The sequence below is a fragment of the Gopherus flavomarginatus genome, chromosome 9 (assembly GCF_025201925.1).
Source record: "Gopherus flavomarginatus isolate rGopFla2 chromosome 9, rGopFla2.mat.asm, whole genome shotgun sequence".
Lineage (NCBI taxonomy): Eukaryota > Metazoa > Chordata > Testudines > Testudinidae > Gopherus > Gopherus flavomarginatus.
The window spans coordinates 78,059,871-78,083,113 of record NC_066625.1 but is presented as its reverse complement, the minus strand read 5'-3'; the positions used below and the strand labels follow the sequence as shown (position 1 = coordinate 78,083,113).

General features: G+C 45.5%; 1 protein-coding gene across 1 annotated transcript; it reads right to left on the bottom strand.

Annotated features, from left to right (window-relative positions):
• Window positions 1-381: 381 nt before the first annotated feature.
• Window positions 382-21,137, bottom strand: DET1 (DET1 partner of COP1 E3 ubiquitin ligase). The gene is made up of 5 exons (XM_050967410.1): window positions 21,026-21,137; window positions 19,573-20,669; window positions 11,552-11,742; window positions 8,381-8,572; window positions 382-4,066 (listed from the first exon to the last, which is right to left on the bottom strand). Exons 2-5 carry the CDS (start codon window positions 20,653-20,655, stop codon window positions 3,877-3,879), a joined length of 1,656 nt encoding a protein of 551 aa, XP_050823367.1. The 5' UTR covers window positions 20,656-20,669; window positions 21,026-21,137; the 3' UTR covers window positions 382-3,876.
• Between the last annotated feature and the right edge of the window lie 2,106 nt (window positions 21,138-23,243).

Here is a 23,243-nt window from a genome sequence, read left to right as displayed (position 1 = left end):
ATTGGCTTAACTTTCATGTTAATGTCTCAGGGACAGTAGATAAAATAGCCATAGGATGAGGCCCTAGGGACAGGCAGAAGGAAAAAGTCTATGTTCACAAGTGTGGCTGGCAACTTGAACACCGAAGTGGGAGAGAGGAGTGCGTCCCACCTTTGCCATTAACTCACACTTGTCCATACATATGAGTCCATAGGAGCATCTTAACTGCTCTAAGGTGAAACTTCAGCACAATGAATTAATACCCTAGACTTTATGCAGACCCTCCTACACATATAGGTCATGACTCCTCAAGACAAATGCACCCTGTTTTTTCTTAATGAAAGGATTTGAGTTACAACTGATATCTGATAGGAGATCTTGGAAAGAGGATACAAGTCAGACTCATGAAACAAGTTCTTGTTTATTCTGGTATTTATCTTGTGTTGCTTAACAGTTCTCATCCTAACCTAGTAAAAATATTAGGTAGAAAATATATGTCCTGCCCCTACTCCCACACTTCTTGTTTCTTAAATAAAAAAATCAAAATGTCAAGCATGAGAATGAGACAGGCTTTTCTTTCAACACACTCCTGTGGTAACATGAATCCTTCACTGTAGATACAAAATGTAGCAGCACTACAGTGCTGCACTAATGCAGTTCATACCCCTCACAACCGTAAATCTGTGCCTCCAGAAAAAACATTAAAACAATATTTAGCACTTATCTGGTACTTTTCACTCACAGAACTGAAAGTGCTTTACAAACGTGAGTCCACATCACCTCCTTTTACAGATAAGGAAACTGAGGCAGGGGGAGAGGAAGTGACTTGCCTAAGATTACACAATTTAGTGGCAGAGCTGTTAATATGGTTGTTACTTATACCAGTGGTTCTCAAATTAGGACTGCCGCTCATTCAGGGAGAGCCCCTGGTGGGCCAGGCCGGTTTGTTTCGTTCGGCTGATCGTGGCTCCCACTGGCCACAGTTTGCTGCTCAGGCCAATGAGGGCTACAGGAAACGGTGCAGGCCAAGGGACACGGCAGGTAAACAAACTGGCCGGGCCTGCCAGGGGCTTTCCCTGAACAAGCGGCAGCCCAAGTTTGAGAACCACTGACTTATACCACTTAAAGGAAATGATATCAACAGAAAGCGGAGCTATTTTGAGGCACTGCTCCACCCCATCTGGAGATCCAGGGAGAGGGACCACTAGCTTGTGGCATCAAGGAGTTAATGGGAACTGCTGAGAACTTCTGGGAAAGACAGAAAGATACATTAACAATGGAAAAGGGTAATGAAGAGTGAACTTTTGGTGAGAGAGAAAGCAGATAGCTCAGTTATCTATCAACTACAGTGCATTTTATCAAGGAGACAATGTGCGAAGACTCCCTGCTCGGAGCTTTAATAGAAAGAGTTTGAGAAACAGGTTGTAGGTGAAAGAAAATAGTGTTCTGAGCTGGAGAGGAATGAGGCACTACTGCATGCATGTCCTGACATCTCCCCCCAGCAAGTGGCCTCCCAACCTGAAGTCATTTGTTACAGCCCTGAGAAACTTCCCATCAGCACAAATACCCTGGGAAAGAAGACAAAGAAATATGTATTCTTGTCCTAGGACTACATTTTCCACAGCCAGGCTTTGAAAGCCCTGAGCAATCCTGCACAGATGCAGATGGGCTACTGGTTAGAACTGGAAGTCAATTCTATACTCAGTTTACACAAGGTCATATGAATTATTTCATTTGAGTCTCAATTTCACCATCTGCAAAATGGCAGCAATACTTTTGTAAGAGTGCTTTGAGATCCTTATACAAAAACTGCTGTATAGCGTTGCGATGGGGCTGTGTTTGGGAGGACAGAAGAAAGGAAGATAGAGCAAAAGAACTACATTGAGGGCTGTAAACATCCAAAGGACAAGATGGCTCAAGGAATCCAGGGTGGGATGTGGAGCTTGTCACATCTAGGTGAGGTATCCAAACCCTGTCCAGGTCAATAGTGACAAAAATAAGATTATCTGATGGCTATTCAGTGATGTCTGAGATGAGCTTGTGACTCAGGACTTTCTGAGCAGACAAGTGGCCACAACATATTACTCACAATTGGCCCCCTTTTTAGTACCTTCAGCAGATACGAATGGGCTTTTAGTCTGAAGGGCTTTCCTTCGAGGGGGGGTGCCCTCAAGGACAGTGCCCTGTCATGGCCCATCATGTGCATCAAAAAACAGCAGTTTCCAGTGTTAATCCAGCACCTTTAACCAGCCTTGTTTGCCTAAGATGACAACACTCTCTAGCAACATGCACATTTTGGTATGCACAGGTTTTGAGAAAGCCCATGTGCTACCTTGTAGTACAAATGCAGCCAACAATTAAGTGATCTTCAGATCAAAGTAGGGCCAGCATTTATATAAGCCTGCACAAGCTCTGACCCAGAGGCATTTAGGTGCACATCTTCTGGATTCAAGTCTAGCAGCTCATTTTGCAGACATCTCAGACAACGTAGAAGTCAATCTTGCTTCAAGTGTACAACGATATACCAGCAAGCTGTGCTTCAATCCCAGGCAGTCACCCATTGGCACCCCTTGCCACCTCATCCCCAGTGCTCATAAAGAATAGGGTGTGAAGCAGGAGAGGACAGGCAGCAGTAAGTCAGCAAAGTCAGACCTTCAGCTACAAGCTCCCAGTAATACACAAGTCTCCCCTTCTCCCAGTGCAAAATCCAGCCTAGCTGTCCTCTAACTTCAGGAGAAAGGCAAGCACGTGACATTCCAGTGCCAAACAGACGCAGACACTCTGAAATCAGCTCTCTCAGGTCAACCCTGTTATCTCCTGGTGACTATAACCTTACAGTCTGAGCAATCACATAGTAGCCATGGGAAAGACAAGGATTCCACAAGTCAGACAGACATTCTCCACATTCATGTACCTGGCATGCACCAGAGGCTGGGGCTGGCTCTCTCTCACCGTTGTCAGTGGAAGCAGGGTGAGGGAAGAGGACAACACCTACTCCTGGGGACACATTCTCGGTCCATGCAGCTCTTTTCCCTAAGCCTCTCTCATGCATTCCTGCTGCTAGCTACCCATCTTCCCACCCTACACACTAGCTCACTCATTAGGCATGCAGTCAGCTGTTCTGGCTTCCCTTCCTTGGTACCTGCCACCTTTCATCTGAGGGGCTCAAAGTGCTTTTCAGATGGTCACATCCTCATTCTACGGTTGGAAATTAAGGCACAAAGATTAAGTGACTTGCATAAGAGTCAGGAACAGAAATTATCTCCCCTGATTCCAGTGACCTGCTCTAACTACTAGACCACCCCACTACCAGAGACCTTTCTCCCCTAATGCCTTGAGTGCACTGTGTGAATCACAAGAGCTAGTTTAGTTTCCTCATAACAGTGAAGGTACAAATAAAAAAAACCCACCATCGTGGCTTTAATTCTCACTCTGTAAGATGGGCTACTTGTCTTGACTAAGTAGAAGGGTGCCGGTATAGGAGGAGTGTTTGAGAACTCTGTCTTTCCTATCACAAAAACAGATAAAGCAAGAGAAAAGACAACACTCCTTGGGGAAACAGGCAAGGTTTCTCGGCTACATTTTGTTCACCAACAGGTGTGGGAAAAGACAGGGTTTAATGCAACAAGGGGCTTTGGCAATATGAACTGGATGGTATCTATAGAAAGAAAAGGTCACAAGACTAATCTCCAATCAAGATGGCTTCTTCAGAAGCATAACGGGATTCTCTTCCAATGGCTTGCGAGTGCCAGCTGCAGAGGCTGGGGAACAATGCTGGTTGGTTAGGGCTTCCAGGTCAAGTTCCTTCGGTGACCAATGGTTTGGTTTCCTAGAAGGCATGAGTGTCCGGCTTTGGTGTGTTCACAATGGCAACAGCTGCCCCAGCCCAGTATTGTACTATGTGCAGCTGTGCCTCATGTGGAAATTAACAACATATTCTGCATTAGTCCGCTGCACCGAGATGGCAAAGGGCTCAAAGGGGTGAAAGGTGAATGCAACCAGGCGTCGTACCGTGTGATTGATGGGTCGGCCCAAGAGTCCTGCTTGGATTTCAAACTTCAGAAGGCCAGAATCTCGGGCATAAAATCTGTAAGGAAGAGAAGCAGAGAATGCTGATTACGTCTATTCCTGCTCACTGGTTTTGCCATCTTGAACTCTGCATGAAAAGGGACTGGTGCCACTGATGACTGCTCCTTATTCCCTTACCAAAAGCATGCTGGCAATATGGTACGACAGACTCAGCCTGCACTGAACAATACAATACGTAGTATTGACTAAGCAATACAAATGATGGAAGGTCACACAGGGAAAGTACCTTCCTGGGTAGAAGTTTTTAATCTCTAACATTTTATCTCATTTTAGTGCCATAAATGAGAGAAGCCTCTTGCAAAGGGCTGTATTTCACTCTTGCGTGCTCTGATTTCTGGATCCACGGTTAGAAATGAAAGGCTTTATCTCTAATAAAATAAATACTGGCTCTCTCCCATCCCACTGATGCAAACATATCCCATAGTCATAATGGGAGTTACACATGAGCAAATGAGGATACAGAGCCATTCCTTTTAGTAACTTTTAAACAACAGCCTTCACTCTCCACCTGTGAGAATGCATTGTCCCTCTCCTGTTCTATCAAAAAGACTTCACAACACCACATTGCTGCTATGTGACTTGCTTTCTCACACATCATGTCCCCTTGCTGTGTCCCCATTCAGAAGGTGCAAGAGAGCTACTGGACTTGGCTTTGCTCCAAGGTGCCTTACACTACTTTACAGCCAGACTTCACAGTCACTTGCTGATTTCCAGTGAAAACTCCCAATGCAAGAGTCTAGGAGAAAGTCGCTTAATGGCCAAATGCAGGGATCACAGCAAATCTGGGTGATCTGGAAAGGGAAAGAGATCACCTAATGTACTACCATGCAGAGATCCGCCTTCAAGACTCAGATTGGACCCTTGCTCCCCAAACCTGGAGTGCTCTGCAATGTGGCTCAGGTAAGAAGTGGACAGTGCTCTTCACTGACTTTCCGGGCCATAAGCAGAGCAGCGTTGGCTGCCTCTAAAGGGAGTTCTGCCTAGCACTCCTTTGTTTATTTGATCTTTCCAGTGCCCTGGAGGAACTCCTCTCCATGTCCAAGAGTTATGCTGTTTCAAGCTGCTCCCCCTACATCTCTAGGAGAACACAAGGATCTCTGCAACTTCACCTTCCGCTCAATACTTCGGTAGGTTCTTCAGATAATTTGAAAACCAAAAAGCCTCCTGTTATTACACAAATCCATCAGCACTGGCCCTGAAGTTGGTTCCACGATTAGGACCTTTTTCCGAGCACAGACTTGTGGTGGTCATTCTCTCTCTATCTGTTTCCATTTCCTTCCTGCCTTGCAGCTTTTGGTTGTTTGCATTTGCCTCTGGTTTTAGCTCAAAATTGCTTTTGTATCAGAGCACATTCTTCCCAACACCACCTGCTAGCCTGATACACTCACAGCTCTTAGGCTGGCAGCAATGGCTCCAGACAGATTCTTTCAATATCAGACACCCTCCAGGTTTTGATAATACAGCTTGCTAAATTCCTTGCATTTTTCTAGCATGCCATTCTCCTCTCCAATCTCACTCCTCACCTGAATAAGAGTGCCAACCAACTGGCCTGCCAATTACACATGAATGAAGCAAAAGAGCTACAATCTTGGTAGCTGGCTTTCCAAAAAGCTCCCTCCTACACAGAACTAGGCATGTGGGGGATTGCTTTCTAACTAAAACATGGCCTATGGGCTGCTCCGCTCGCCACAATTCAATGTAATTTAAACACACTCAGGATGAGCTCCCTGTAATCTAAGGTAATCTCAAAGATGTGCTCGGGTGGTATTTTTAAAAAGTGCTCTGCAATCAGAGGCCATTTCCATGGACTCTCACTCTGTGGATAAACTAGGCATTGAAATATAAGACCTTGTGTTAATAAAAACAACAAGACCAGCCTTTTCAATTTGTACAAAAATGGTGAATCTATCTGCAGTCCACTTCTTTATTAGGCTCCTTGTTAACCCTTTAGATTTAAAAGCTTTAACCCCTAACACAGGAGTTGCTGTGTTAAGGATTTGGCAGCCCATGCATCTCCCCCACAAGCTTTGCAGTTCCCTGCTGTGAGTTTGCTGCCAAGCCTCTTGTAAACAGATACTGGGGGAAAGGCCCTGAAGCCATTCCATCAGCAAAGAGGCCAGGAAGCAGGATGTTAACTACTCCAGCAGCTGAGAGAGAGGACTGCTGCAGCCTTCCAGGGGAAGAGAAAAAAAACTAAGAGTGGGGAGGAGTTAAACTAAAGGCAGCAGGAGTGGGTGCTGAGTTGGTGCAGGACACAACTATGAGACCTCCAAAAAGAAAAGAAAATACAGATTGAGTGTACCTTGGGCTGCTGATGGGCTCTGTGCCAATGCCAGGTGCATGGAACTGTCACTATAAATCCTACATTACCAGTAATGAGAAAATAAAGTTAACGCGTCTTTATTTCAAAACCGTTTTCTACATGATGGGCCACTGTTGTATCTTATTAATCACTGTCTTGTGAGAGAGGAACACAGCAGCACTTTCCCAGCTGTTGAAGGGTTAAGGGTTACTTCTGCTGTTGAATTACCCTGCATACTATAAGCAGGCAGCTGGGAAGCAGGAGCACCCCCACAGCTCCAAAGCCCTATTCAAGTCCTGATTGACTCTGGCATTTTATAACCTGATCTTCTAAAGCGCAAAGCTACACGTCTACTCAGGGGAGAGTGGGAAGGCGGTAGTTTGCTTTGTTTACTACAGAAGACGTGACCACAGCAAATGTCTGCAGTCCCACTCCCTTTTGTCTGTAGAAGCTGCACAAATGTTGGCAGATGCAGACATACACCACCCAGTGAGATCTCTGAACATCAAGTACAGCGACAGAAAAAGCAGCAAATATTTCTCTGCAGACTGTACAAAGTTTGAGCTCAAACCAAACCGTACATGGGAAATCAATTAAATAGCTAAGATTTGGGGATTGTGTGTGTATGAATGGTCAGAAGTTCCCAAATCTTAAGCAGGTATAGTGTGCATGGTGCAGGAGGGAATACTGTAGACAGCAATTAAGTTGGTGGTTGCGACCTGTTTCCCCATCTCTCTGGGCAGATCAAAACACTGACATCAGGGCAGTCACAGATCGCCGTATTAACTCTTTGATCTCTCTCTCTTTGTTCACAAAATGTAGGATTTATTTCGCTCTTCAAGCACTAAGAGCTGTGCAGTTTTCTGCCCTCGGACACTCAGCACATTTAGGCCCAAAGTATGATCTCCCTTAAGACGTTTTGAATATGGTGGGGGAAGTGCCAGAATCCAAACAGCTGTTCTTGAAATCCATTGCTGTGGCCAATAAACAGAAACAATTTGTGCATGCCCAAGATAGAAATGTGCACGCTCCCATTAGTCTGCAAGGAGCATTGCAAACCTCCCTACTTTCAAGGTTAGACATATTCCTGTTAATAAGGCACAGACAGAAATAAGCAGAACGGCCCTTAGGTCTGACCAAAGGTTCTGCTGTTCAAGCAAGTATCTTATGTATTATACGTTTCCAATTCATGAGAAACACAAGAGCCGATAGGGAAAAGGGGACCATGGACTCCAATGTTTGTTAAATGAAGAGGAATAAAGTTCGTAGTGAAAGATGACTTTGGTTTCTAAGTTTCTCAGTGTGCGTTACAGACACCGGAGTATGAAGACAGTCAAACCAGTGCTGTGAATGTTATGGGTAACACATAACAAACAAAGACATTTAAACAAATCAGACTTGTATAAGTGCTGGCCAGCCCCACCTCCCAAAATGAGCATTTTCTTGACGTGGCAAAGCAGACTCATACATTGCAACCACAGCATGCTGGCTGTCATAGCAAAAGGCTGGAGTCTGAGAAGAGGAGGAATTTAATGTTCCTATAAAAGGATGTTAAAGTTTCACTACCCATTTCTGTAAAAGCAGCAAAGAATCCTGTGGCACCTTATAGACTAACAGACGTTTTCGAGCATGAGCTTTCGTGGGTGAATACTCACTTCTTCAGATGCATGTGGTTTACAGATCCAGACTAACACGGCTACCCCTCTGATACCCATTTCTGCCTCTCAACATGACCAATGCACTTCAGCTCCACTTTTGAAAGAGCCAAATGTAAATGTGCGTATGTAAAATAGGCACAGTCCATAGGAGAGGAAAGGCAGAGCTTCCTAATTTACTGGTCTCTCCAGAATAATCTAAACAACGACTTTGCTGGAATGGGACAGAGGAGGAGAAAAGGCAAACATCCCTATATGTACACTTCAGTCTGAGACACAGTCGAGACACGTGTACATTTCTGAGAAAAAACACATTCAGTCCTAGCCATGTGCAATTTCTGACTCTTCTTCATACCTGATGGGGTGGTCTCCACACGTCTTTGGCCGTTCCATAACTGACACCCACTTGTCATCATAACTGAAGAGGGAGAGGTCAAGGTAAGGGCTGCCGCTGTAAGACTGAGCGCTGATTGGGAGCTGACCTAGCAGCCTTCGCACAGCCTCTGTGTGCCCTCCATACTTTGCATTCACAATAGTGTCCTTAAACCTGAAACACACAAAGGGACACATTTTATTTGCAAAGCACACAGGTAAATGGCACAATATAGATACATTAGTGTTCAAAAAGGACAGAGAACAAAAATCAAAACAGCAGCAGTTTAAAAAAACAGTACTACTAAGTTCAGAAGTTGTAATTCATCTAAAACACCATCAGTCTCAATTTTGGTGACCTTTCACCTGCTCCACAATCTGTGTTCCTATTCTGTTTTGGAATTATGTGGACTGACAAGTGGATAGGAACTTGTCATTCCATAAGATCTAGCTACAGCTGCCTTGCAGTACTGGAAAAATAAGGATCAGAAATGGGGAAAGATGGAGTAGTAGCTTAATCAGTCCAGGTTTTACTGCAAAGATTGTAAACATTGTCAGTGAAGTCTGAAAGTTGTGCTATAACAGCTGAATTCCTGAGGTTGAAGAAGGACTTGGGAATCCATCTCTCCCCAGCCATTACGTTTTCATTGCATAAAGGGAAGAAACTGTAGAAGAAGAAGAACCTTGAAGAGAAGCCTGCAGCTGTTTAGCTCAGCACAGTCTGAAACGTTCTTTCCTGTGAAATGATTTATCTGGATTGGAGCTTTTCTTCTTTAGAAGTTAGTAAGCAGAATCTGAGCTTTCTGTTGCTGAGATCCAACTTTTATGAGACCAGCGGTATAAAAGCCACTTATCAGGAACAGTTTATATTGGACTGTAAACTCTCAGGGCAAGGGCCTATTGTGTTTACTTATTTAATAAGCACCCTAGCACCCCATCACTAGCCCCATTATAGGCTCTGACCACCAACAGCTGAATTCCTGAATGTGCTACTGCCCACAAAAAGGTTGCGGACCAGAAGGCTAAAGAGGTTCTTGCCTCTGGTTTCAGCTACAAAACAAGAGCAGCACTTCACATGTTTGCATTAAGTTCTGTCTCTCACAAGCAGTAAGGAATCCCCAGTGGGAGTTATGGATATATACAAGACGAGTAAGTCTCCTTCACTTGCATGGATTCAACAGCTTGAATCAACAGAAGTCACCCCTATAAGCAATGGCAGAAATGGTCACTACATAGTTATGCTGAAGTTAAATTAATTGTGGGAAGTACAAGAGACTCTGGCACACTTGGGTATATCACCACATATTCCTAGGACCACATTTTAGAAACATCACCACCTGCATTACTAACCTGACTTTCGTCTATTTAAAAGAATTTTAGAAGCCTTATTTACTTTTATATCTCACTCCACTTTCACTGTGACATTAGATTGGTCAGTTTTACTTTCACACTGGAAAGGAAGTTTCAATTGAAAAAAAGAACAGCATACTTTTTGCTGAAATTGTAGAAAATGCCACAAACACAGAGTTTTATTCATATTACATTTGGGGAAACCTGTCTTGCAAAATAAATCCCTAATATGCTGACATTTTTAGTTTAACAAATCCTAGCTTTGGGCCCTAACTATTCAGACAGCATCGCTTAAACCGCCGCAGAGGAAGACACAGCACAAAGTGTGCTGGCAGCATTCTTCCCTCAGAAATCTCTCTCCCTAGGGTTGGGTTCGGTTTTTAGGTTGTCACTGTATACCAGTGGTCCCCAACCTTTTTGTGGTCAGCAGCACATTCATGTTTTCAGAAGAGTGTGGTGGGTGCCAACCATTTTTCAAGGCTTATTTTGTATTTGTACATTAAATAATATGAAAAACATCGTATTTAATATTACATAATATATGAATCCATAAGATAAAAAGGGTAATTTTACATGTAAAAAGGTATTAATTTAATTATTCGGCAATTACTCTTTCACCTTACCATGTGAATTTGCTCTTTTTATCTACCTGTAAGAAAAATTAAGGAGTTTTTATAAAATAAATATCAAACTGTTTTTATCTTACATTATTTTAAAAAAGTAAAACACTGTTGAACTGGTGGTCCAAATATATTTATTATTCTTACTTTAACATAGAATGAAGCCTGCAGCCCCGGAGTTCTCTGCCCCTGGCAGGGCCAGGGTTGCAGCTTCGAAGCCGGAGAGAAGCTGCAGGCCGGGGACAGAGAACACTGGCGCCCACAGCCTGCAGCCCCGGAGAAGCTGGAGAGAGGCAACAGCCCCACGCCTGCCAGGGACAGAGAATGCCGGCGCCTGCAGCCCTGGAGTACTCTGTCTCCAGCAGGTGCGGAGCCCCCATTTCTCTCTCATGCTGGGCACTAGGCAGGCCCCGCGCTGCTGGGGACAGAGAACACCGGTGCCTGTGACCCCGGAGTTCTCTGTCCCCGGCAGGCGCGGGGCTGCGGCTTCTCTCCAGCTTAAGCCACAGCTCTGCACCTACCAGGGACCGAGAACACCAGCACCCACAGCCTGCAGCCCTGGAGTTCTCTGTCCCCAGCAGGCGCGGGGCCCTGTCTTCTCTCCCATGCTGGGCACTAGGCGGGCCACGTGCCTGCCAGGGACAGAGAACACTGGTGCCCACAGCCTGTAGCCCTGGAGTTCTCTGTCCCCGACAGGTGCGGGGCCGCGGCTTCTCTCCGGCTTCGAAGCCAGAGAGAAGCCATAGCCCCAAGCCTGCCGGGGACAGAGAACACCGGCGCCTGCAGCCTCCGGAGTTCTCTGTCCCCGGCAGGCGTAGGGCTGTGGCATCTCTCCCCTGCTGGGCACTAGGCGGGTGCACATAAATGCCCCAGCGGGCGCCATGGCACCCACGGGCACCACGTTGGGGACCACTGCTGTATACTTTCTAGCCTTGGTCTACCATTTTCAAGACAGTGAATGTGGAATACAGAACTAGGTGTACCCTGCCTCAGCCTTGAGTGTTCAGGATTTCAGAACCCATAAGGCTGTGGTGAGATGTGCCATGTTCAGAATGGACTCATACACAAGTCAGTCACTAAAGAGCTATGTTTCTCAAGATTGCCACAGCTATTTGATACTGGCCTTTGGCTGGCAGTGTTGAGCATGTACCTATATGGTATAAGGCATGCTCCGAATGGCTCACCGGCGCTGGATCTGTCTGGCAAAGTTGTTACTGGAAGCTGAGCAGGGAAACTGGACAGCCTCGCTGTGCAGGGTGGCATTCCTGAAGAGGTCACAGAAGTTCTCAAAGAGCTCCAGTAGCTCATCTGAAGTGTTCTCGAACACAGCAATAACCTCTGTGGTCACCATGTTGTACACAACAAAGAACGAAGGCTGCAGAGAGTAGCAGAGTTAGTGGTTTTCCAACAGAGTGCAGACAGACAATACAGGGTCTATATTAGCTGGGAATCCCTCCCCCCCAATACACACACCACACACACACACAAAAGATTACCCATGATTATTCTGCAATGTAGGAGAATCTCACATTCACTATACAAATTCATTATGCTATTCAAATACCTCAGAGGGTACCAGATTATCCAGCCTATTCACTACAGTGTAATTATTTATGAAGGGAACTAAATGCACTTTCAATTTTTCATTTCAAATTGGACGTCAATATATCTGTTTTCTCTTCCTCACTCCCCACCAAATATAAAATGCTTTTTAAAGTGGCAGATTTAATTTTCTTTCCTGCTAGGGAAGTGATTTTAAACCAGATGCTGGCTGGCAACAAATTATTTTTCCTGTATGTGAAGAGCTGAGAGCTTTTTTTTTTTTTTTTTTTGGCATTTATTGTTTTCCTCCCCTCTTAATATTTCCAGCATGCAGAGATGAGATATTTTTAGTGCACTGTGTTCCAACATTGCCTGCAAAAGTTTTGCCCTCCAGGTATCATGCTGGTGTAGAAATGAAAGCCTGAAAGACAATAACTATTTATTTTTAATAGTGACACTCTTAGCCAAGAATTTCCAGGTGCCATCGCAAATGTAAATCCAAAACATGACTCAGGTACTTCTGCAGTAAATTTTTCCCTAGATAAGGTTACTCAATTACTACAAACACTAACTCCCAAACCGGTGGTGTCCAAACTTACTGGCCTTCCGAGCCACATACAACAATCTTCAATCTTCAGAAGTTCGAGAGCCGGGGCACACCTGCCGGGAGCCAGGGGTTGGGGCTTCAGCCCTGCTCCTGAAGAATCCCCGAGCCCTGGCAGGTGTGCCCTGAAGCCCCAAGACCCATCTCCTCACTGGACAGAAGCCCCTCCCGCACCATCCACTGCAAGGCAGAGGTCCCGAGCTTCCTCTCCTCCCCCAGTCTGGTAGGTGAAGAATGGGGAGGCAACTCAGACCTTAGGATTTCCATTTATATTAGATGCTTGGGGAAGGTCTGAACATGTTTCCAACCTACAAACTCCACCTTGATATACGCACAATGCAAGACTGGCCTCGTTTTACAAAAAAAAACCAAAACCCAGCTGTAGACACACCTCAAGACTTCACCCTATAGGATAATTTGTGGGCTGGGGAGAAGAAGAATGAGGGAAGAACTCAGATGGGTCTCTCAAAATGGGGCGGAGTTTAGACTATGGCTTGTTACAGAGTTGTGTTGGTTTTGGAGAAGTTGGTCCGCTCTATCCAGTTTTCTCTCTCAAGGGAGCTGTTACTGACACATTGTAAGTACACTATTCAGAAAATGGGGGAAACGGATAGTTGCCAAACACCCACATATTACTCCCAATCACCTGAACCGTTAGCTAAATCACCACCTCCTGAGGACTGAAATGCAGAGGGAAGGGCTTGACTACCCTTGACTCATTCCTGTACAAATATTTACCACTTTAAAGACTGCAAAATTACACAGTGGATAAAGATCAATGATTTAAAAAAAAAAAATCACATTTTTTTGATAAAATGCTTTTTGAGGAAAAAACCCATCAGAAGATAGTTTTAATTAAGATACATTATAGCTCAAAGATACCTCATCATGGAATAGGGATTATAAATTCTAATTCTATAGTATGAGACAATATATTCATGTGATGTTTAAGAAAAGTTTTGTAAATGAGTTCTAACAGTTCATGGATTAGGGTCCGAATCTTATGGAGTTCCAGGGACTTCTGTACAGATTATTTAGGTTAATCTTTCTATCTACCCAGTCAGACGCAGTGTTCAGTCTAGAAGATACCATCAGAGATGCTTAGTTTTGCAGTTCTCAAACTGTGGATTTGTGCCTCCAGAGATACCATGCTTCTTGTTAACAGCAAAAGTGTTTTTAAATAAATAATATATAAAGGTGAGAAATAACAGACCTCAACCCTATTGTCCCTCTGCGAATTTGTGTACACAGAGTCACTTCCTTACCGCTCTCTCTAAAAGTGCAAAGTTTCAAAAAGTTCAATGAATAGAAGATTGTTGGGGGTGGAATAGATCTGGACAAGGAGAAAAAGTTTGGAGATAAATGTGAGAAGGGAGGGACAGGCAGTAGAAACAAAAGTGAAACTAGTTGAGCAGCATATTCCAGAAGTCTTGAGATCTTTCTGAGTGCAGCCTTGATTGATTTGAGATCTACCATTCCATTGTCTCGCTAGAAGGGAAAACCTATAATGGCAGCAGGCCATAAAAGAGAGACCCAGTTTGGGAATAAGAACCTTTCAAGCAATATGTTTGCGGATGATGTTTTAAAGAACGTCACACCAGTGAACTGGTGGAAGTCACTTAAGCACTTTGATTCAGAGACTGTTGAAGTGATAATCTCACTTTTTAAAGTAGTAGCTTCTTCTGCCGGTGTAGAAAGAATATTTCTTCCTTTGGACTGATTCATTCGAAACTGAGAAATCATTTGGGACCTGAAAAAGCAGGAAAGCTTGTTTTTCTTTTCCAGATTATGAACAAACAGGAAAATGAAGATGAAGACTGAGTTAGCTGCAGAAGCCAATATTTTAAGTTTCTCATGTTGACCTGGCTGACAAAGTCGATTTAATTTTTTTTTTTAATATTTCACTTAACTATTTTAGTTAAAATCAATTTTAAACAAAAACAAACCTGATTTTAAAAAACTTGAATGTTTAACTAAATTCAAAAATTCATATGCTTGTTTTGTTAAAATATTATATGTTTGCTGTTGAAGAAAAAAATCCAGAATACATAATGTTGTTTTAGTTAAATAAAACAATTTAAATGTGTCTGGTGACGTGCGCTTCCTAATACAGCATGGCAAGAAAATCCTCCAAATTTAATGATTAACCTGTTGAACTGGAGATACTTCACCTCCCAATGACTTCATAATTATCTGCTTCAATTACCTTTGGCAAATGAAATAACCAAACAATCATTCATTTTCTGATAGTAGGTGTAAAACTAATCTGAAAAGTTTTCAAAATAAATCACTTTAAAAATGCATAGTGTGTACCTTCTAAAAATGACGCCTACATCTATCTCTGAGCTGTGAAGAGTATGTATTAAGGTTATGACAACCAACAAAAATGCACTTTTATGTAGAAATCCATGATTAAATTGAGGTCTTCCTGACTAGTGATTTAAATCAATTTGATTTAAATCAAATCCACCCAGCAAAATTACACTTGTAAGATATTTCTTTTATGGGAATCTCTGTATTTACTGTAATTATATGTCAATGAAATGTGCTAAACCAGAAAAAACTTTTCTCAAGTTACATTTTAAAGCCACTTGTAGTTCCTGGGTGGGACATTATGCTATACACTTGGTATAAGTTAGGTAACCACATAGCTATTTAGAAAAACACAGTGTTTCCATAGAACGTGTCATGTCTAGATCCATTTGAATAACTGAGAATTCATCTTCTATACTTTCAGTATAGGTTCCCACTACTTGTGCTTGTGTTAATCAGACAAATGAAATGGAAAAAACCTACTAAATCATCTAGTCCATGTCACTGCCAATGTAAAGCTCAGATCCCAAGAAGGGGAGAGGGGGGGAGAAACCAGATGTAGATCTTCAACTGTATCATAATTTTAAGCCTCACTGCATAATCAAAAACAAACAAAGGAAAGGTTAGACTCAAGTGCAGAGGAAAGAACAGAATTTTCACTAAATATAGAACCCTGCTACAGCTGCCATAGAAACCATCCAAGAGCAGTGGAAATGGCAGAGCATGAAGAAGGGACCTTGTGGCCAGGTTGGCACATCTAAAACGTGACCATTTTTGCTTTACTTTGTATTACTTGTTGTTTAATTAGATGCATAAATGTGTTTATCAAAACTCAGGCTTCATGTATAACATTTGAAAAACAACCTTTTTGTGACTTTAACAAAAATTAAAACCTTAACTTTTCCCTCTTAACACACCAAAAAACCCAATATCCTAAATACCAACCCACCCAACCCCTCCTCATGCAAAATCTAGGAGATGAGATGGGCCTACCTGTCAATAAGCTCTGGCTCCCTCAAATCAGAAGTAAATAAAAGACTTTCCACAACTGAGAGCCCTACACACAGAACTGCTTGCCACAGATGCTTAAATCTAGAACCTATTAACCAGTTATCTTGAATGCCTCAGCTGATCAGATAGCCAGAATTTACACAGAGCTTCACAGATCAAAGTAAATATCTGGAAGTGGACCCAGAAACTAATGGGAAGCTAAGTTCATCTCCTGAGGAACTACTGTAGTCTGCTGCCTGCCTCTGAGGCTTCAAGCCAGCCACGATCTGCATCAGCTGTGAAGTCTAAGATCTTCAAATGGAAGCAGTCTAGAGAGCATTGAAGTGACCAGTCACAAATGTCTGTCAAAGTCCAGATCCAAGAGAACTGGTTGCATTCACCTAATCAGGAAGGCTTATGATATTTTTGGCCACTGACGGAGCTCAAGACTCCAGGAGCAGTCAAGTGGGCCCTAAAACATCCCAAATTGCAACCCACTTGGACAAAGGTTTAATATCTTTGCAATATCCATGTTGTTTATGTGTATTTGTTAGACAAACATTTCAATGCTGCTTTTACAGAAGACGCTCAGTCCTCAGCTATTTTACAATAACAAACAGTGCACACAATCTAACACAGTGGTTCTCAAAGCCAGTCTGCTGCTTGTTCAGGGAAAGTCCCTGGCGGGTTGGGCCTGTTTGTTTAACTGCCGCGTCCATAGGTTCGGCCAATTGTGGCTCCCACTGGCCGCAATTTACCGCTCCAGGACAATGGGGGATGCAGGAAGGGGCATGGGCCGAGGGATGTGCTGGCCACCCTTCCCGTAGCCATTGGCCTGGAGTGGCGAACTGCAGCCAGTGGGAGCCACGATTGGCTGAACCTGCAGACAGGGCAGGTAAACAAACCGGTCCGGACCGCCAGGGGCTTTCCCTCAACAAGTGGCAGACTGGCTTTGAGAACCACTGATCTAACATTCTTTGTGACTTTACAGCAGACTAATATGTGCACAATGGAAGAAGGAACACACAAAGAAAGCTTCAAAGCGAACAGCTAACATTCATTCATTCCAACTTCTAGCCCTTGAAAAACAATGGGGCAAATATTGAGGGGGGCAGGGAGGGAGTCACTAAACTTCCAAAGAAAACAGAACAGTGAGCAATAAGCAGCACTGCAAGTTTAGCAAGAGTTCTTGCCAGACATCTTTAATAGAATTATAAAAAAAGCAAATGAAAGGAATTAAGTAGATTAAAAAACTTAAACTAGTCTCAGACCAATCTCATGTGGATTGAAAACTGAAGATCTCTAGGAAAAGAGGTAATGATAACCATGTTGTGTTATGGTGGGGGCAGAGGGGTAAGGGATGTCTACCACGGAGATTGGCATCACAGCTGGTCTGATTTAACTTCATTACTGACCTGGAAATGGGAGTAAACAACATATTGGTTAGAGATAGCAGATGATACTAAACTGGGGATTCTGCACCACCGCACAAGCGCAGAATTAATGTTCCCAGCAGATTTTTTTTCTCAAGCAAAATAATTGATTCTCATAGGAAGGCAAAGGGAAGTCATGTGAGGGGTCACGCTACAATTACATCTTTTGCCTACTAGGGGCTGACGTGGTGTCAGAAGAGAGGGCAACTGGCTCATGAGCAGAAGCCAACTGTAGAGAGGGAGGGGGCAGATGCTGTCTTCCTTACAGCACCCTGCCTGCAGGGCCAGGTAAGGAGGCATGGAATTGTGGTGGGGGACAGAGAGTGGGGGATATGGGGCTGCTGGAGGGGTCACGCAGACTGGGGTTATAATAGCTAGTAAGGGGAGACGGGCGCGGGAACACAGAAACTAGTGGGTGACAATGAGCCAGAGGCTGAATGGGAATGGGGGTCCAGGGCCACAGGGGGATACGGGCAGTTATGCCTGGCTGAATGTGAAGTAGGGGTGCAGAGACACATGGAGATGGGGCAGCTATGCATAGCTGAGTGAGGATGTTGGGCCACATGGGGAAAGAGGGGAGTGGGGGTGTAGGGCCACATGGGCATATTTGCAGATATGCCTGGCTGAATGGGGTGTGGGGGTGCAGGGAAACACAAGGACAGGTTTGGATGTGCCTGACTGAATGGGAGAGGCTAGAAGTCAGCCAGGGTCTGCATGGGGGATGCTCCCCAACTCCCTAACAATTGCCCCCCCCTCCAAAAAAACCCCCAAACCACCTTGTTCCATACTTCCCCCGCCCACACCCAACAATCCTCCAGATTCTCTCCCAGGCTCCTTCTCAGCAATTACTTCCCTCTCCCTCCGCTCCTCCATTACCCCCAACTTCCCAAAGCCTTTGCAGTGCTTTGGAGGGGTGCGGGAAATACGTTCTGTATTGTACTTTAAATGAATTATTATTCAAAGTTCTGTATTAATATGCCTAGTAAGGAATCTATTTGTCAAAAACCATTTCCTGAATCTTTTTTTTGTTGTCTGTATTGTTAAAGACATACGTGCTGACAGGTATTTTGAAACAAACTACCAATATAATTGAAACTGGTGTGATTATATTGTTATTTTGACAAATAAAATATGCAGAATTTTACAGAATTTTAAAATATTGTGTGCAGAATTCTTAATTTTTTTGGTGCAGAATTCTTCCAGGCATAATTGGGAGTTGTGAACACCATCCAGGACAGAAAGATAGTAAGAGGTTTTGAGAGATTAGAATTGTAAGCAGAAAAGGTGAGATTCAGCTTGGAAAAATGCCAGCCACTTCATCTGAAAAATACTCAAACACACGCACCTAATAGGAGAAAAGCATCTGGAAAGCAATAATGGCTTAGAGATCCAACTATGCAATACAATACGGAAAGAAAAAAAGGCCAGTTTGGGGTGGCACATGCAGAGTGTGTAGACCACAGAGTAGGGAAGTTAACAGTCTTTTCTTTATATTACTCTGGCCTGACTGCCTCTGAAGCACTGTTTAGTTCTGGGCACCTTTCAACAGAAAGAAACTGGTGAGAGTGGGGAAAAAGAACAAAATGATCAGCAGGCTGGAGGGGCTGGAATAAGAAGCTAAATTAAAGAACTAATTGTATAGTTTGTGTAAGGCATCTGATGGGGAATGACTGGATGATTGTCTACAGGTAACTGAAGGGTATATATACCAAAGATGGGGAAAGGTTACAATATGTAGGCTAGCACTAGGATATAATTCAGAATAATTGGAAGAAATTAAGAAAAATTTAAAATGAGTTTTATGGAGCAAATCCCAATAATTAGTTCCAATTAATGTGTGGGGCAGTGTCCCAAGGGCAGTAGAAATACTGTCACTTGGGACATCTACTATTATAATCAGATTGTACACTCATCAGGACAGAGACTATTTTTTAGCCTGTATTTGTACAATGCCAGGCATAACAGGTCCCTGATCCTGATTACTAAAATACAAACAAATGGGGCAAAGCACCAATAAGTGTAGTATAGGAAACAATACTTCATTTGCAGGAAGATGAAATTGGATAACCACACTGGTCTTTTCTCTCTAATTTCAGTGATGTTTTTACATTGTGAGAGGGGGAATCTTACTAAATACAATCAAAGATACCACCAAGGCCCCTCACAACAGCATCCAAATTATATACTGTGGAGAACAGAACATTTCTACCCAACACTCAAAGACCCAAATCAGCACTTAGACCAGAAATGTAGCTTATAGTATTTAACTGCATGGGAATAACCTCAACAAAACAATAAGCTGCCCAGAGAGGACAGGGCCTACCTGCGAAGGGTCTGTCACCCGCAATGTGACCACATCTTCACTGGTGTATTTAATAAACAGATGGCTCTCATCCAACAGCTGCATTTTCCACATGCGCAGCTGCCTCAGCTGATCAAAGTACTGGAAGAACCTCCTTTTTGCCATTGCACTCCCATCCTGCTCTGCCCTCCTCCACAGGTACACCAACAGTCTGTGTTTCAGAGAATTTATGAAGGGCTCTTTGTACGGGTTTGCCATCCCTGTCTGAGTGTCTCGCTGCACTTCTGGATAGACAGCGGACAGGGTCAGGAGATCATCCTCATAGCAGAAGCGACCTATAGTCCGTACATCAATGAATGTGCCCTCAGGTGTCACTTGAAAGACATGAATAGTCTGCTGCTGCACAGAGAGAATAGCCAAGATATTCTTATACAGGTATAGGCCCTGGTTGTGAGACAAGATGACTTTGTCACATTTGAATGTCCTTGTGTCACACAGTCTACCTGTGTGAAGATCTATGATATGCAGAGAATAGTCCTCCAAGGGGGACCTGGGATTAGGGGTCACTGACTCACTGTTGCGATAAACCTCAAAAAATGGGGGGTGAGGTTCCTCGGGCAGGTAGGCAGCAGACCCAACAATTACATAGCGACAGTCATCTGTGAACAAACTGCACTCGCGGTTCAAGTGCTCACCATTGGAGGCCACGTTGGTGATATGAAGCAAGACGAAGAAACGTTCAAAGAGCCGCCCACGGATGTTGACAGATCTTTGGTCGTTGCCATTGGCCAAGATCTCTCCCTCATAACCCTGCAGGAGATCCTCTGCTGCTTGGCAGCCCTGATACTCGTAGATCTCCAGCGAGGTCTGGTCGGAGGAGAAAGCGATGAAGTAGCGCCCATCGGGGGAGAACTTGCGCAGGAAGCAGGGCGGCTTCTCAACGTTGACCACAGTAAAGTTGGGGAAAACATTCTGGTGGAAGACCCGGACTTGGTGCCAATGGGTGCCGGCCTTACCAGAGCTGATCCTTCGGCGCTCGAGGCGGTGGATGACGTTCTGGTTCTGGATTCTGCGGGGCCTGATGGTCGGAGCATCATGATCCATCACTTCATCGTTCCCTGGGAAGGAAACACAGAGGCCGCTGTACTGGACAGGGAGCAGCACGACCCTATACCAGACCGCGTGTGGGGGGGGGAGATGGGAGAGGGTCTCCTGGGGGTGCAGGGGCACCGCGAGGGTAACACAGCTCGGACCCTAGAGGCGGGGTGCTCTGCTGAGAAGAGGGAGCGCAGGAGGCTCCCCCGGAGGCGGCCCCGGTGTCAGGGGCCGGGAGTGGGAGGCTCACAGAGTTGGGGGGCCTGGGCGCCCCAGCAGACGGAGGTTGCGGTTTCCAGACGCCGGGGCGCTGCAGGGCCGCGGTCCCCCGAGATGGGCGTGCGGCGGCGAGAGCGGGGAGCGTCGCGCGTCTCCTCACCTCTCCGGGCCGCAGCGGGATTCCGGAGCCTCCGCTGTCCGGTCACTCTATGGCCGCCGCCATCTTTCCGCCAAGGCGCCGCTGTTAACGACTCCTCCTCGGCCTTGGTGACGAGAGCAAGAAGGTACCGCGCCAGCCCGGAAGTGCTTCCGGAGGCCACGGGGCGGGGCCTCAGGCAGGCGCCGCAGCCGGCAGACAGTGACCCCTGGCGGCCGGAGGAGTCACCGCGGGGCTGGGGGAACCAAGGGTCCTTCAGAGCCGCCAGGGACCATGGCAACCACGGCAGCCGGGCATCATGGGAGACAGGCCCCACATCCCCAGCAGTGCGGGGCACCCCGACCTCCCCCCACCTAGGGCACCGGCCAGGCATCCCCCAGTAGGGAGCTGTACTCACTGCACCCCTCCAGAGCCAGCTGTGCCCCTCAGGCATGCCAGGCAGGGTGCAGTGCCCACCCTACTCCCTCGCCTTACAGCCATTGCTGGCAGAGGCCGGGGGAGCCTGGCTCTGAGGGGCGTGGCGGGTGTAGGGTAAACCCCGTGCGATCTGGGAACTCTCTCCCAGGTGCACACTCCCACTGCCCATCGGTGGGGGCATTTAGTCGGCGTCTCTGGGTTGCCTACTGGGGCCGGGGTTTCTGCAGTAATAGCTGGGCACTACCCTACTTCCCTTGTATGACATTTTGGGGGGCAACCCAGAGCAGCGAGGGGCTGTGTCACCCCTGCCCTTCAACCGTGGGTGCCACACAATGCTTTGCTGTTGTGGCTCCTAACCTGGGCTCCTGCCAAACAGCATGCAGGTCACACCCTGAGTGTCTGTGTGTAGCCACAGTCCTGGGCCAGCAATTCTGACCCCAGCAGCCTGTCAGCAAACACCAGTACCACACTCTGGCTTCCAGCAACTTTGATTACCACATGCAGAGTAACCCCAACACACTCCCAGTCCTGGATTTCCCCCCTAAAAATGTACTACCCTCACCCGGATAGATCAGATAACAAAGGTCCGTTGTCCCTGTAAAGCAGTGTTTCCCAAACCTGGGACACCGCTTGTGTAGGGAAAGTCCCTGGCGGGTCGGGCCAGTTTGTTTACCTGCCGCATCCGCAGGTCCAGCCAATCGCGGCTCCCAGTGGCCGCAGTTCGCTGCTTCAGGCCAATGGGAGCTGCGGGAAGCAGTGTGGGCCAATGGACGTATTGACTGCTGCTTCCCGCAGCCCCCATTGTCCTGGAGCAGTGAACCGCAGCCACTTGGAGCCGTGATCAGCCAAACCTGTGGACCCAGCAGGTAAACAAACTGGCCCGGCCCGCCTGGGGCTTTCCCTACACAATCGGTGGCCCCAGTTTGAGAACCACTGTTCAAGAGAGATGGATAAGGAGCGAGAACTTGGAGTGGTTTTGCCTCTTACTTGTATAGTTCAATCACCCTTTGAAATGCATTTTCCAGAGAATGACCCTTAAAGTTCTTTCCAGTGGAGGGCAAGGAGACATGTTGGAGGTGGGGGAGAGAGATTTCATGCTGTTCCTTCTCTCCCCTCTGTCTGAGGACTCTGTTTACAGCTCATATGCAAATTGAGGTAAACACACCTCCCTTTGTTTAAGACCTGCTTGATCAGCTTTACCTGATGGCTATGTGACTTTAAACATGGGCCTTTAACATTATACAGGGGGGAATTTCATAACTTTACACACCATGTTGCTACATACATTCCACCGTGATATTATTGACCAGTGAGATATTAGTTTTCAAATATTTCATAAGGTGACTACACGAGTGCATTCCATTACACTTTGTCACAAACATGTCTTTCCAAAATGTGTTGTGGGCGTTCCCCCCTCAGGACTGGGACTGATGCACCATCCCCCTCCTGTACTGCCCCATTGCCTGCTTTCTTCAGTCCAGCTCTCATTGGCCATCCACCATAGAGCCTTCCTGACCTTTCACTTTCCAGTATTTCCTCCCCTCCTGGGAAAGCACCATCGCCCCAGAAGAGTTTTGTACAGCCTGAATGCAGAGAAGGCTGATACGCAATGTGGGGAGAGCACACTATGCCCCATTTCACTGCCCTTTTAGTCAAAGAGAATCATGCTCCTCCAAGACTCTAATGCTCTCTTCACATCAGTTCTCAGAGAAGAGTCCCACCCCATCCTCCTCCCCGAGGATTGCTGGCTTTGCTCACTCCCAATAAAGTTATCACATTCCTATTTGCCACTTGGGAATAGATT